Source organism: Lichenostomus cassidix, chromosome 2 (genome assembly GCF_008360975.1).
Source record: "Lichenostomus cassidix isolate B80296 chromosome 2, HeHo_3.0, whole genome shotgun sequence".
NCBI classification, from domain to species: Eukaryota; Metazoa; Chordata; class Aves; order Passeriformes; family Meliphagidae; genus Lichenostomus; species Lichenostomus cassidix.
In genome coordinates, this window is record NC_139482.1 from 51,697,076 (window position 1) to 51,712,195 (window position 15,120).

The window sequence follows — 15,120 nt, forward strand, 5'->3', positions numbered from 1 at the left end:
ACTAAGAATTATTATTTTTCTTCGATCCTAAGCAGCAGTTTACAGATATACCTCTCATTAAAACTTACATAAATGAGATACCATTTCAGTTTCACTGGTTTAAAAAAGTTAACATAGTATGTAAGTCTTGGCTTCCTTCTCTTTTCACTACTTCACACTTGCCTATCAGTCCAGAGAGGATTACTCTTAATGTATCTGTGCAGCTGCAAATTAAAGAGTTTTCACATTACAGAAGCTCCCATAGCAGCTCTCACACATCCTTACATGCTTTTGCACAAAAACTCTCAACTTTACTCACATCTTTTTCAAGATGTGTAAATTGAGACTGAAAAATTAAGTCCATTAAGCATCTGAGAATTTACACAGCATGAAAATAATTCTGTATTATCCATGATCTATGCCTGCCCCTCTGTCAGTCCTGTCCCCTACAGTTCACGAAGTGCTGCACATGCAGTCTCTGCCTACTTTCCATCTACATTATGCAACAACCATATGTTTATTAAAAACATTCCCCTAACACTCCTTTGCCCTGACAGCAACAGCAGTATATCCCAGGGCTGATACTCTGCTAAAAGGAGGAGGCATAAATACAATGAAGAAAGGGTCTGTACACAAGACAGCCAACTGTAACAAGAAGTCCCTCATTCTGCAAAGGAAATTCTTTGGTGAAGCTGCAAGCTGAACTCTCCAATCTCTAGTCTAACATACAAAAAGGAGAATAAACATGCTAGGAAACAGATATTCAGGCAAAAGGGACAGGATGGAAATCTGTATTTCTTTCAAGGAAAAAGAATTTTAAATTATATATTTTTAATCTGTATCCAACATCTAACTGCAATACATGGGAAATGGATTTATAAGGCACTTTTAAGGGCAGATGGTACTGCCTTTCCTTCTGCAAGTGGGGAAAAGTAAAGAAATTATGGGAGAAGCAAAACCCATGTGGGAAGTGGTTGCGCCAGGGCTGAATCATAGATCGAACTGAAGAAAGACTAGAAAAGAAATAAAAGAGGGAAGTACAGAAAAAAAAAATTAAAAAGAGAACAGGGACCCAGCAGCCAAAGAAGTGGAAACTATTGCAAATCATGAAATCAATAACACAGAAAAGAGAAGAAAGCCATCGTAAGCCAAGAAGAGTGGAACAACAGTCCAGAGCAAGGCTGGGAGGAGGAGGAAGAAACCAGGTCAGAGTCGTAGGAGGAGAGAGGATTACATGGCAGCTTGAAGATAAGGTTAAACAGCTTGAGCTTCAAGCAGCAAGAGATGAGGAGCTGATAAAGCAATTCAAGGTAGAGAAGATATTGTAGCTGTAGCAACAAGAAAAGGTGGCAAATTGTACCTTCAGGACAGTGAATGGGAGGGCAAATTAAAACCACACAGAAGAAAAATAAAAAAATAAAATAAAATTTAAAAAAAAAATCCACAAAAGCCAGCAGCCACCCAGACTCCAGAAGCTGAGCTGAAAACGGCAGGAACATTTTCAAAGCCAGGACTGACGTTCCCAAATGAACCACTGGTGCTCAGAGAGTTTCTTTTGCTTGCTTCCTCTCCCTGACACAGCCTTTCATGCAGCTTCCTGCCTTCTCCCAAGCTATCCTGAGCTCACCCCTGCACAGCCTTCACAGGGCTAAGAGACTACAAGGAACAGCACCCATCTCCTCCACAGTTTCTCCCTGAAGACTTCAATTAGCACTGCAGAGCTTTCACTGGCTTTGGCAGAATCTGATTTTGTTCATGAGTCACCTTCCCTTCTGCAAGCGAGGAACAAACCCACGAACAGAGATGCAAGTAAGAGTGGGGCTGAAGTGCACATGGTCTTCTCAGCTGTCTCAAAGCAGCCCATGAGCCTCCCCATGAGCCCACGAGCTCCTCACCAGGATCCTGGAAATTGCCCAGCCCTGGAAATTGTCCAGCACCTTGCAGACACTTCTCGGGGTGGGGTTGGGTAGGGAGGGCGGGGGGGCTGGTACTGGCAACTTTAGTATGAAGAACCGATACTCTAGGAAGCAAGAGAAAGTGAAAATGGCCTCAATTCATGGAGAAGCAACATGTGCTCCTTCCCCCATCATCTGCTCTGCCTATGCATCATACATCCTCATAAGGATGCCACAGGCAGGTGGTACAGGCTTATCCAAAGCAGTTGGATACCTTCACCACACCTGTGGAGCAAGTCACACCACACTGTGGGGCACAGGGAACAGGAGCTGATGTGTCTCACCAGAGCAGCACAGGAGTGACAGAGCTGTCGAGTCTCTGCAACATACACACAACAGGCACAAGTATTTCACCCTGTGCCACTGCCCAGCACCCACTCTTTCTAGTGCTTTATCACTGTGGATGGCTATCACAGAAATAAATGCATATTCACAAGCTATTCTTAGCGTACACCACAGAGGCAATTACCAAATTACCCAGTTACATAATCTCTTTTATATAATCACTACGATGCTTTTCTCCTTATGCAACGTGGATGGTGACCCTGGCCAGCTGAAGTAGCTGCTTCCCCAAGGAGAGCTACACCACCAGCTCCGTGGGTGGATGTGCTGCCCAGTGCAGGTGCATGGATGAGCAACAGCAAGAGCTGTTTCAAGGCAACCAAACTTTTCAGTGTAAGTGTGTACCTTCAGGCCGGGGAATACACCACCATCCCTGCCCACAGGGCTCCAGAAGCTGCACAGAGCAAAGGTCACCTGCATTTCAAACTGCTTGAGACACCAAAACAAAAGGCACCCAGCACCCTCCAGGCAGTCTGTCCCAGCACTCACTGGAAGCAAGCAGGATGCCTCCACTGACTTTTAACGGCCTTTGGACAGAGCCCAGGATTAGGGCTTTAATAAAAATAGGAAGTCAAGATTACTATAGAATTAAAACAAGCTTAATCCAAATCCCCCTGGCTGTGTGCCATAGCTATGCCCATGGTTTTTGTCCACAGGGAAAGCCAGGTGAAGCTGCAACCTAAATGTGTTCCCACAGGGTGCCTTGTGACAGGTGCACACACACACACAAAAACAGAGCCAGCAGTGTGGGTCAGCATAGCCACGCCAGGAAGTTTCACCAGCCAGGTTTTGGGCATATTCCAATGTGTCTCCTACAGCATTTTTAGGATCCTATCCAGTGCCTTCTAAGAACACTACAGATACCTGTATGTGGCAATTGTCTGAACAGGTTGTGGTGAGACCCAACCTGCTAATATTCACCCTGGGCTTTAAGGAGTCAGGATCAGAAGTATTACACATGGGAAAATAAAATCTAAAAACTGGATTTCAGAAAACAGAAGCTCCAAGATCCACAGATCACCTGCAGATCCTGAAACACTTTTCCATCACCATGCTGCAAGTTCAGCATTAAGTTCAGCTGGCTGCATGGTGCTGGCAATTATGCGAAAGCCCCAGACTGCCTTAGGTTTTCCTCTGTGTTACGCAACTTGTAGTATGTGGCTATAATTAGGCACTTATGCCTTCCCTGCTCCCTAGCTTCCCTAGAAATACAGGTCATCCTAAGAAATATGCAGGCAAACACCCAGCCCTAGCATACCACTTCATATATATACTTTATGCAGGGATGCACGCACACAACTTTAGGAACAGAGACCACTATTGTTTCAGCTACAGAAAAGAAAATGAAGCAGCTTACTGTTATCTTACACTATCTCAAACTACAGAATGACCCAATTCTGAAGAGTTTTAACCCAATCCCATATGCTATTATTACTTCTGTATCACAGCCAGGAGATGTGAGTTGCTTTAGACAAAAAGCAGATCAGAGCAGAACTGGGGTCCCTGACACAAAACGTTGCACACGTCGATGCCCATCGTGACAGCACTGCTTGATAGTTCAGGATCAGCAGGCATCCTCTGCACCACTGCTGCTCAAAACATTGAAAATCATGGTTATCATTAGTGGTATTTGTTTGGGATAGGCAAGACAGCACTCAAGATAGAAGCATCTTATGTCTGCCAGAATAAGAAAAGCAGACCATGAAAAAGTAGATTTAAAACTTCTTACACACTCATCCACACCCCCCCCGCTTTTTCTTAGGCTAGACAATTGTCTGACCATTTGAAAGCAGAATTTTCAGTGACCATGTGTCCCCTCTTTTGGACTGAGGCACTTAATGGCACTTGAACAAATGAAGGTGGACTTTTATACCCATTACCCTTCCTGTAATGGGTTAAACCCCTGGCTCCAAATGCAGCAGGGAAGTAACGCCCTGGGCTGGGAACTCACACTGTAAGAGAGCCAGCAGTGAATTCCTGGATCACACTTACACCAGTATTGAGATAATTATCTGCAGTGATGAGCAATGCATTTTTCCCCCCCTGAGGAGCAGGAATGAAAGAAAACACTTGCTTGACTCATCCTTGCCGGGTTTTTGCATCAAAAGCTGAAGCACTTACAGTCACCCACCAACCACAGTGAGGAGTGCCTGCTTCGATGTTTACCAGATATCATGAGAAAAGCAAAAAAGGAATTCACTAAATTAACAGGTTTTTTTATCCACTTTAGTGAAGAGATTTAATAAAATTGGGAGAAACAAAACACTGAGCAACACCTGAGCAATTCCTCAGGTACAGACCCTTACACTGTCTGCTGTCACATCACCATGTCTAAACAATGCTGCAGAGTGGACTATCAATCTACTGTGTTGACACTAAAGGGATTGTGCTAAAACTACCACGGTGTAAACTCCTGGCCTTCTCTGATTAGACAAGGAGCATCTCCTGCCCAGCAAGAGAGAAATACAGACTCCAACCAGGACACACAGAAGAATTTGTTGGTGTACCTACATCCATCAGACATGCATTCAGAAAGACACAACTGTGCCAGCCAAAAAAAAAAAAAAGTTTGCAGCAACTCAAAAGGTAGCCCATCTTTGCTACTACAGTCATTGATTTTATTTTTCTTTGCTAGATAACATTCCCTGACAGAGCTCCTAATTTATTGACAACCAAACCCTCGGATAACAGGCACACTACCTGCTCTTAAACCCACAGTGTGCAAGCCTGTCACTGCAAGTACACTGCTGGCAAGACCAAGCTAAGCAGAGTAGGTCTACAAAGGCATCATCCCCCCTTGGATGTTAGTGCCACTGACTGAGTCCTGAGAAGATGCACATGTGCAACAAAACACTCCCCTCACATCAAGTATAACACGTGCTACCCATCAACTTCAGTCTGCCGTCAGTGAGATCCCTGCCACCTTCCCACACGCTCAAGGACATTCCTCCCATATTAATTTCATTTCAGGGTTCTCCATTTCTTCATACTCTCAAGAAAGATCCAAACAGACTGGAATGCATGTAACCAGAAAGGCATAAGGAAACATTAAATATAATTACTTTAGAAGGACAACTCTTTAGAGGTATTGGCTACATCCCTGGGCTCCATGGCCCTCACATCTTATTCCAGCAGCACAAGACCTGGGAAGGAAGGATCCATCCTCAAAACTATTGACAGCTCTTTAGTTGCCTGATGCCTATCAATGTCACAAGTGGGAGACCAAGCCAACTGGCCGAGCATCATTCCTACTCCAGCTGGAAAGGATGAGTTGCTCACAGACAGCTCACATGCAGCCAGGACTGGAATCTGGGCACACTCCCACCACCCGGCTTCATCACCCTTCACAAATGGCCACTTTCCACTGCCTCTGAACTTTGAAACTAAGGCCCAGATCACCTCACAGTCACTTTCAATGAAAGGCCAAGGTTTTGGGCTTTTTTTCAGACCTCCAAATGAGAGAGGTGAAGGGTGCAGCAGAGGAGAGCCATGTTTGCAGTTACCCTTGGCTGGACTCAAGGACAACAGTGACTTCCATGCTGCAGCTGATGCTGGACCTTCCCCAGAAGTACAGTCTCCATCCCTGATCCTCTCCTGCTCCACAGATAGGGAAGGATTGGGAGACCATTAGCTCCTGGTTGAGCACGTCTGCTCTGAGGAGACACTTGGCAGGTCATTTGAGAAAAAGATACGACTAACTTTTCCAAATAGTATCTAATGACATCTTTCAGGGAAAGGAAATAAAAAAAAAAAAACAAACCAAAACCAGACCCTTCTTGCAGTTTTTCCTTCTAGCAGAGCATGGAAAAGGTCTGCATGATTGCCTTCCACTCCAGTACAAGTGTAGTATCAACTAGAGACACAGTTTAGCAGTGGATGTGGCTGTGTTAAATTTACCATTGGACTCAATGACCTTAAAGGTCTTTTCCAACCAAAAGGATTTTATGATTCCCATTAGGAATCACCTAATGTATTGAAACAAGAACTGTGCAACCAAAATGAGCAGTCCTGCTCCAAGCCATACACTCTCCCTCCTTCCTTGCAGGAAGTTTCATGATGCTATACAATGGCACAAACCTCTGCTGAACCAATGGAAAACTATTCCCTCTCACTTTTCCCCCCACCCCCTTTCTGGTGGCTTAGTCATTCATGGCATCAGTGGGTTGATTCGATCCTTTTGTGGTCCCAGGGTCCCTAGACCTGCGGGAGCTGGCAAAACCAGGGATTAGAGACCATCCTTGCCAGCAACAACCCACATCTTCATTGCATGAGATACAGATTAGGAACTGCTTCTTGCTAGTCCCTTTCCTTTTAAAAATTTACCAGACTGAAAGCTGAGTCATTGAGAAAGAGGAAGAGATTTTCAGTTGAGCTATTTAAAACACAGGTGTAGCTAACATCTATTTAGCACAAAGTTGAAGACACTTCTGAAGAAAGACATTTTTAACTCAGCAGTGATAACTCTTCCATTTAATATGTGAGAAACCTGTCAAGATACATTATGCTCAAAAAGAAAAAGAGAAAAAAGCATTCAACAAACTCAGATTCCCCTCTCATGCCCTTCTGAAACACCAGGCATGGCATTTCATATCTTACTGTTCTGATATCAGGAAAGTGATAATATCCACTATTTAAGACCTTAGCTTTCCCTTGTCTTAAAACTGCTATTTAATGCCTGAGATCACAGGCTGTGTCTCCAGACTTCAGACAGACCTAAGATTCATTTTCAAAAAAAAGCACTATTCAAGCAAACAAAAAAAAGCTTTTAGAAAGGCTCTACCTCTTGCTAGTCCAAAGAGAGTTTATATTTGCCACAACAAACTCTAACAGCATTTCAACAAAACCTTCAGCAAAACAAACTCAGCTGCATTGCTGAAGATACAAAGCAGCACAGCATCATCAAAATTAGACACAAAATGTAAAATATGTTAGCTTTCTGTAATGGTTTTTCATATGGGTTTTACTTTATAACACAACAAATTTAAAGTAGATTGGTAGCCACCTTGCCTCAGCAAGATATAGTTTGGTTTTTTTTTAATTCTGTAGCATAAGCTCAAGCATTAATCTGTTCCTGCCTGTAATCTCAGCCTACAACAATGACCAGAGCAAGCCTCTATGTGGGCATATAGAGGTTGCAGTTTTTCTACGCCTCTTCTTAGTGGAGTAAACCAAAATGAATTTGTATTAAACCAAAGAGTTTCAACTGACCCCTTCTTTCACTGATTTTAGCCAAATCAGTTTTAAAAGAGCACCTGAAGTCTAAGGGCTTGCTTTGGTCAAGTCTAACACATCCAGCCACCTGCATTAGCTGAGTGGAAAGTACCAAGAGAAAAGACAGTCAGAGGACTTCCCTTTTATGAAGAAAGCTTAACAGAAAGAGCTAAATATTTCTGACTGCTATAATAAAATATAAAGAGATTTTATAGATGCTTCTTCTAATTTAAACAAAAAAAAACCCAAACCAACCAAGCCCAAAAAACCCCATTTGCACCTTCTCTTAGAGAATGCAAATGGCAGTCAGCCACCCATTCCCTTCCCACAACCAACACAAATCTGCCTCCTCCTCAGCAGGAGTAAAGTGAGAAAAGTGTGTGAGCTCAGTCCTCTCGCCTTGGAATCACAGCCCATCTCTCTCCTGTCAAGAGGCAGGGAAGGCTTGCCAGAGCCAGTTGGATCCCCAAACCATAAAATATAAGTAAGCTCTTTCATGTCTTCACTCAGCAATGCAATAGCTGCTTTGCAACCAGCTGCAGGAGACTAAGAGAAAAAAACCATCAGAAATTGTTTAAGCTGCTAAGTCTGTTATGTAACCAAAACTAAAAAGCAGGAGAGGGTTAGTGGACACATCTACACTAACAACACTCTTGCAGAATTTTTGGGATAGACTTTTCCCCTTATTCACCCCCAGCTCCCACAGACAGGACAACCACAGGAGTTAAAGCATCAATAGAGTAGTATCAGTGGGCTTCCACAGAGGAGGACATCACAGTGACGACAACACTGGTGTGCATGCACATTTGTATATTCAAAGGTACACACATTCTTACAATACATACATAAAGGAAAACCTGACCACTAATGAAAAGAAAAAAATATCAGAAATAGGGGGGAGGGGAGGAGGGAGTGGTCCCAATAATTCTCATGAGTTCTTGAACTCTACCTGTGCCTACCATGATCAAAATGTGTAGGTTTTTTTTTTAAGACTGGTGGGTTTGGTCATCTTAATGTTCTTGTTCCAACAAGGATTAAAAAAAGAAAAAAAAATACAAACAATCAAAGAAAAAACACAAACAAACTTCTTCATGAAGGACAGAAATTTTTGGTTTCTCAGATTTGATAAAATCTGTCCTGTTGAAGTCCACTTACAAAAATAATACTAAAAAGCTCAACACAGCAGCTAACCAACTGAGAAGCACCAGCCAACTTTGCTTTTACTTAAACAAATCTTGTATGACAGACTGTCGGGAGTGTTTGAATTTTCTTTCAAGATAACTCATTTTGCTGTTCCTATGACATGTCCATTCTCTTGTTCTTTTTAAAACAGGCACTTGACTCTTATGTAGTATCTTTCATCTGACAAATTAACAAGAGGACTATACTGATCACTTTTTTCAATCATCCAGCATCTATCAGCATCCACATTATAATTCTCAGTAATAAGAAACTCAGTGTGTAGAAATATCAATGCAAGTATTTCCAAGTATTTCCAAAAGTATTTCCAAAAGCAGGGTTCTCAATTTTTGATAGCCATGTGGCAACCTTTGTAGAGGGATTCTCACTCACATCTCACACGACCTATAGCGATTACTGCAGGCCTCGCTTACCTTAACTAAAAAGCTTAACCTAAATATTCAAACAAATTCCCCTAGATACAACATATGGACCAGCCAGGGGCTCAGGCACTAAAATTATTTGACAGTTTTCAAAGTTGAGGCTACCCAGCAAGCTACTCTGCAGCAGTGACAATAAAACACCTTTATTACCACTGCAGCACAGACAGGGTCCTCAATTGGCCTGAAACAGCTCTGTTCAGCTTCCCCATCCTTGAGCTGAGCTTCAGCTACTGAGCTCTCCTCCCTCCAGCACTTCTACAGCTTGTGAGAGTGAAAGCAAGCACTCAGTCTGAGAAGTAAGCCCCACAGAGATACTCTGGTGCTCTCATTCAGGCTGAAAATAAGCTTGTTTCATCATCAGTGGGGTGGGAGGACTGCCTGTTTAGTTTTATTTTTTCCCCATTCCAAAGACATCACTATTCATTAAAGTCACATCTAAGCCCCACCAGCCAAAGCCCTTGGGATCACTGATAAAGCAGAAAATCCTTATATATATACCCCAAACAGTCATTATTTTAAGGACCTCCTCAAATCTTTCCATGAAACTGAGAGCCAAGTGAGACAAAACACAGTCCTGATGATGGAACCACAAGCCATGCTAGCAAGCAAGACTACTGGTTATTAGTGAGTGCAGAAATCACATACTCCAATACTATGGGTATACCAGACATCAGGCTCCTGGTGAAAAAGGGCATTTCAAGCACCCGCAGTTAATAACACATTGCTATGTCCAAGTAGCCAAATTAATTTGAAAAAGACAGATAAAGATTCAACAGTCTTCATTTCCTCCTGCAAGAACCAAAATTACCTGTCAAATTGTCCACCTCATTTTACCTTACTTGTTAAACTGTTCAACTGCATTAAGCTGAGAGCAAAACACATGGCATCTTTGGCTTTTCTCCCCTAATAACAAGGTCTTCTCAGAGCAGAGCTTTCTGGGTCCTGGGGTTGGAGATTTTTCTTCCACCATGGTCTTGGTGGTTGCAGTGAAAACCCCTCATCAAACAAAAAAATACAAAAATTCCCCTCTCCCACTACCACAGTGCTCTGGGTGTTTCTGTAATTAATAGCATCTCAAGCTTGTCTAGAACAAGGACTGGCATTCTAGCATCAAGAGCCAGCAACTTCTTATGTGTCAATCGTGGTTCGATGGTGATGCCTTTAGTTGCCTTCATGAAACCCGCCATCAGCACATGGGAGCTTCTTCCCTTGCCCCTCAGTCCCTCTTCTCCATCTTCTGCCTTCACATCAGGAACAATAAAACATCACTTCCTCGTGACAGACTGGCACAGCCAGCTACTGACTAGGCTTCAACCTGAATGCCACAAACACTCCCCACTTCCAAACTCACACCCACCATGAACCTGATGCATACTTAATTGTGAAGGAGCTCATTCCTTTCATCATTACAATCAGAAACAGTGTTTTGCACGCCCACGAAGAGACAATAAACAAACATTTTGGAGCAAGTATTTTGGGTAATCTAACCAGGGAAAACTTGGTTAGAATCAGTAAACTACTGCAAAGTGCTCTGGAGGACTAAATGGGTTCCTACCCACAGTATCTGGGTAACAGACAGACAGAGCCTTTTGCAAAATGACGAATGAAAACCGCATTTCTCAGCTCACACTCTGTTCAATAACAACTAAGATCATGTCAAAGCTGCAAACAGATTTAAAACAATTGCAATGCTTGTTCAGATAATATCCAGTGCAGAATTTTGTGCAGAAGACAGTGAAAGTTTCATGTACCAAAAACCTTCAAAACAACCAAATGTCTCTGATTATGTTATTTAAACCCCCAGCACTCTGTTTCTGGGCCTGCAGAATGCAACCGTATTTACAAAGCAACTCATTTTAATAGGTAACTTAAGCACTTCCAAGAAAGAAAAAAAAATCCACAAAAACACAAACATTTTAGATGAAAAGAAAAAGGGGGGAAAAGCCCCACAATTAAAACCAATACAAAAGCTTAAACAACAGCAACACTGGCTAGATCCAAAGAAGATTTATGCAAATTACTTTTTTAAGGCACAAATTATCTTTTTCAGCAGATACACGTTGAGAAAGCAGAGACATCTAATCAAAGAGATCCTGGAGGGGCAAAACCTTTCACAGTCTCAGATGAACAAAATCCCTCAGGGAAATGGTGGTGTTTGTTTCATTTAATCGACAGTTTGCTATTCCTGCTTTCTGAAGAGCTGCTGCAGAGTCAAGAGCAATTGTGGGCCAGGATCAGGGCCAGGTTTACAGCCAGGGCAAGGAGAAGCAGACCAATTAACTTGTAAAGAGTTATATTTATTTACATTAAGCAGTGATTCTGATCTGAGTGTTTTAATGGGATGATGCTGGATGGCATAGTGGGCAACACACCAGAAATCATTCTATGTAGGTGGCATAAACATGCAGTAAACATCATTTGCATGAATTATATCCATTACCAAAAACAGTAATTACACAGCCAGCACTTTGGTTTCCATGTATGGGTTTGGTGGCACACTGCTTTTCAATAATTTCATTAATTTTCTGACTAAACTGCTCCCTCACAAAGGCAACACAGCTCTCCACCTCTCTGGCACCTTCAGCAACATTGCTTCTGGGCTTTATAAATGTAAAAATGCACCCAAGAGGAGCCCACGGGTGTTTCCCCAGTCACCCCGGCACGCCGCCGCCGCACGTGTCCCGGCCGTGACTCCCGCAGCTGGCAAACTTGCCACCGGGAGCTGCGCATGGCAGCGTGCCCGCCGCGGGTCTGTCCCTGCGTGGCTGCTGATGTCCCCTGCCTGCCCCCAGCCCCAAGGTGAAACCACAGACCAAGAGACAGCTCGCCCCCAGAAAGCATCTACCGATCCGCCCGTAGAAAAGAGCTGGTTTCCCACTCCCCTGATCCAGTGTCATCCTTGCCCGTGGCAGGGAGGTTGAAACTAGGAGATCGTTAAGGTGTCTTCCAATCAAACTACTCCGTGATTCTCTAACTGCGATGCACAAATCCCCCCTCCAATTAACGAAAACTCCTAATTAATTGGTAGCTCGCTTGCCTGTTGTGAGTACGAAAGCCGTGCTATCCAGGCGCTCCCAGAAGTTTAACCACACTGCTCGGTGCCGCCACGGCTCCTCGTGAGCTGATGCCGCGGCACCTCTGCCCACCTCGCAATGGACACTTTGTCCACGAAACGTCACTTAAAATGAAAATAAGAGATGCACCTTCCCTTTAACCCTTACTGACAGGCGCACGCTTTGCGTCCCTTGGAGAGTCTGCCAGTCTGCTGGGAATGCGCAGCTTCCTGCTGCTTGTGCCCCTGCCTACAGGTCTCGTGTTACTGTGCTCCATCACATCGCGAATAATCCCGCTCTGCTCCCGCAATAAGACCTCACACACCCGACACGCCCGGCCGCCGCGAACGCCCGAGAGCACCGCACCCGCAGCCGCGCCGGGTCTCGCCCAGCCCGGCCCGCCGCTCCCCCGCGCTCCTGACCGCGCACTGCCTGTGGAGCCCAGCCCGTTCAGGCAAGGGTATTAAGCTCAAAATAAACCGCCTCCCTCGCACGCCCCTCGGCCGGGTGCGGGCTGCAGCTCCCCTCCGCCGGCCGCGCAGCTCCAGGTCAAGACCGATGGCGGACCCCCGCGAAGTGAAGCCGGGGCTGCCGCGGGGCAGCGCTCCCCCCACCGCCCACCTCACCTCCCACAGCAGCGACAGCAGCAACGCGACCCCAGGGTGGAAGCGCTTCATCTCTCCTCCTCCTCCTCTTCCTCCTCCTCCCGCGGCGGCGGCGGGCTCGCCCCTCCGCCTCAGGAGCGCACGGGCGCTGCCAGCCGCGCCATCCCCGACGGCGGAGGAGCTCCGGGGGCACCGCTCACGGCGGGCTCCAGGCAGCCCGGGGAGGCGGCGAGTGCCCCGCACTGGGGACAGAGGGATGAGGTGGGGTAGAGCGGCGGCGGGGCGGGGAGGGAGGCAGGGAAGCCCAGCAGCAAGGCGAGGGCGGGCTGACCCGCCGATCCCCTCAGCGGCAGCGTCGGCGGCCGGAGCCGAGCGAAGCAGGGTCGCGGCGAGGCGGAGGACAGCGGGTGCCGGGCGGGCGGCACAAAGAGGCCAAGCGCCGCCGCGCTGAGGGCGGGCAGAGGAGCGGCCCGCCCCGGCCCCGCCCCGCGCCGCTGCCCGGCCGGGAGGGGGCGGTGGCGGCGGAGCGGTGACCCCGCGTTTGCCCCCACAGCTGCCCCTGCCCCGGACACCTCCCCGCATCTGCCCCCAGCCCGAGGGGACAGTGACAGGCTCCTCTGCGGGTCCCCCGTGACCGCGACACCCCTTTCCCGGCATAACGACCTGCTGGATAAGTCCAGAGGAGGTCACAAGGATGCCCGCAGGTCTGAAGAGTGTCTCCTGCGAACAGTAAAGGAGTTGGAGCTCTTCAGCCTGGAGAAGAAAAGGTTCTGGGGACACTTTAGAGCAGCTTTCCAGTACCTAAAGGGGGCTTATAAGAAAGACGAGGATGGATTGTTTACCCGTATCGACTGACCAATGGGCAATGATTTTTAGACTGAAAGAGGGTAGATTTAGGTTGGACGTGGATGAAATGTTTTACAATGAGGTTGGTGAGACACTGGAACCAGGTTGCCCAGGAAGTTGTGGATGCCCTATCTCCCTGGAAGTGTTCAAGGCCAGGTTGGATGGGGCTTTGAGTAATCTGGAGTGGTGGAAGATATGCCTGCCCATGGAATAATCTTTGATGGTCCTTTCCAACCCAAATAATTTTGTGGTTCTGTGATTCCATGAGGTGCTGCCTCCACCAGCTTGGTGGATGGGAACAGGAGCTGTATGTCTAGGCTAAGCCCCTCTTGCCTGTGGAGTAACCTTTGGCATTTCAGAGGAGGCCTGATCCTTCATTTCCTCAGCATGCTCAGTAACAGCCCTGGGGCATCTACTTAGAGAGGTCTCAGGACAAATCCTAGACTGGGGTGGTGGTACTCTCCAGCTTTGGCACTGAGCTCTACAGCTCCAGTTGGCTGGTGTAGTTATGCCTTGGGTATTTCCTTCACCACAACCATCTTGTCCTGGTGCTTTGAGCCTCCTTTTCCAAGCCCTTTGCACCCTTACCACAGCTGGACACTCTATGCAGTTGGAGGGAGGCACAGCCCTTCTCTGAGTTTAGGAGAGTTAGAGGTCTTTTGCCTTGCTTTGTAGGTGAGCTAGCAACTTAGTCCTCAGGGGAAAATCAAAATAGATAAGGGGGAGAACTGCCCTGTTTCCCTTTGAATGGCAGACCTTTGCCAGCAGCATTTCTGAAGGAGATACACCTCCTACTGTTCTTTTGTTGGCTACTTATTAAAAATTACTAGCATGTCCTCAGAACTCACAGTTCTTTAGTTCACCATTTCCCTGTCATCGTAGTATTCAAGCAAGAAACTTGCCATCTCCTGATGCCATGTTGCAGCGAAACGTCATCAGGTAGTTATTTTTTCCATACGGTGAACTTTGGGCAAGTTTATGAGCGTCTTCTAGTTGGCACCATTAATCATACATGCTCTCAGGCCCGGGTCATATGCTTTATGTAAGAAGTAACTGTGTACAGGTGCCCACGCACTGTGTGACACTGTGTACTCAAAAGCAACCTGCACAAGTCCTTCCTGAGGGACCACTCATTTTGATACTTATTTTTGTCTCTGATGCCAACCAATCTGTAGCTGTGAGATGAGTTTTTCAGAAGAACGCTCACATCTCTGGTTGAATTTGCTGGAAGGCGCCTACGGAAATGTCACAGACATCACTTTGTCCAACAGCAAAGTCCGAATGAGGCAATTGTACGCACAGGTCTCTATGTAAGCTGAGCTGAAAAGTTACACTTTCTTACATCTGGCATATAGAGAGAGACACGTATGCTGGGTATTGCCTTATATCACCTTATATTGCCTCAACATAAAAATTCAAAGTCAGGCATAATTTCAAAAAAGCTCCAGTTTAAAGAAGTTTGAAGAGGATTTTCAGAGCTCTTTCCTGATGTATGGCTAACCCTAAA

The 15,120-nt window shown here is 45.9% G+C and overlaps 1 protein-coding gene across 1 annotated transcript in view; it reads right to left on the reverse strand.

The window, feature by feature from the left end:
- Positions 1-13,205, reverse strand: part of VOPP1 (VOPP1 WW domain binding protein) — a 62,106-nt gene extending 48,901 nt beyond the window's left edge. Inside the window, exon 1 of the mRNA XM_085051559.1 lies at positions 12,789-13,205. Coding sequence (XP_084907685.1) covers positions 12,789-12,839 — 51 coding nt within the window. The 5' untranslated portion in view covers positions 12,840-13,205. The remainder of the gene's footprint in view (positions 1-12,788) is intronic.
- Positions 13,206-15,120: the final 1,915 nt, after the last annotated feature.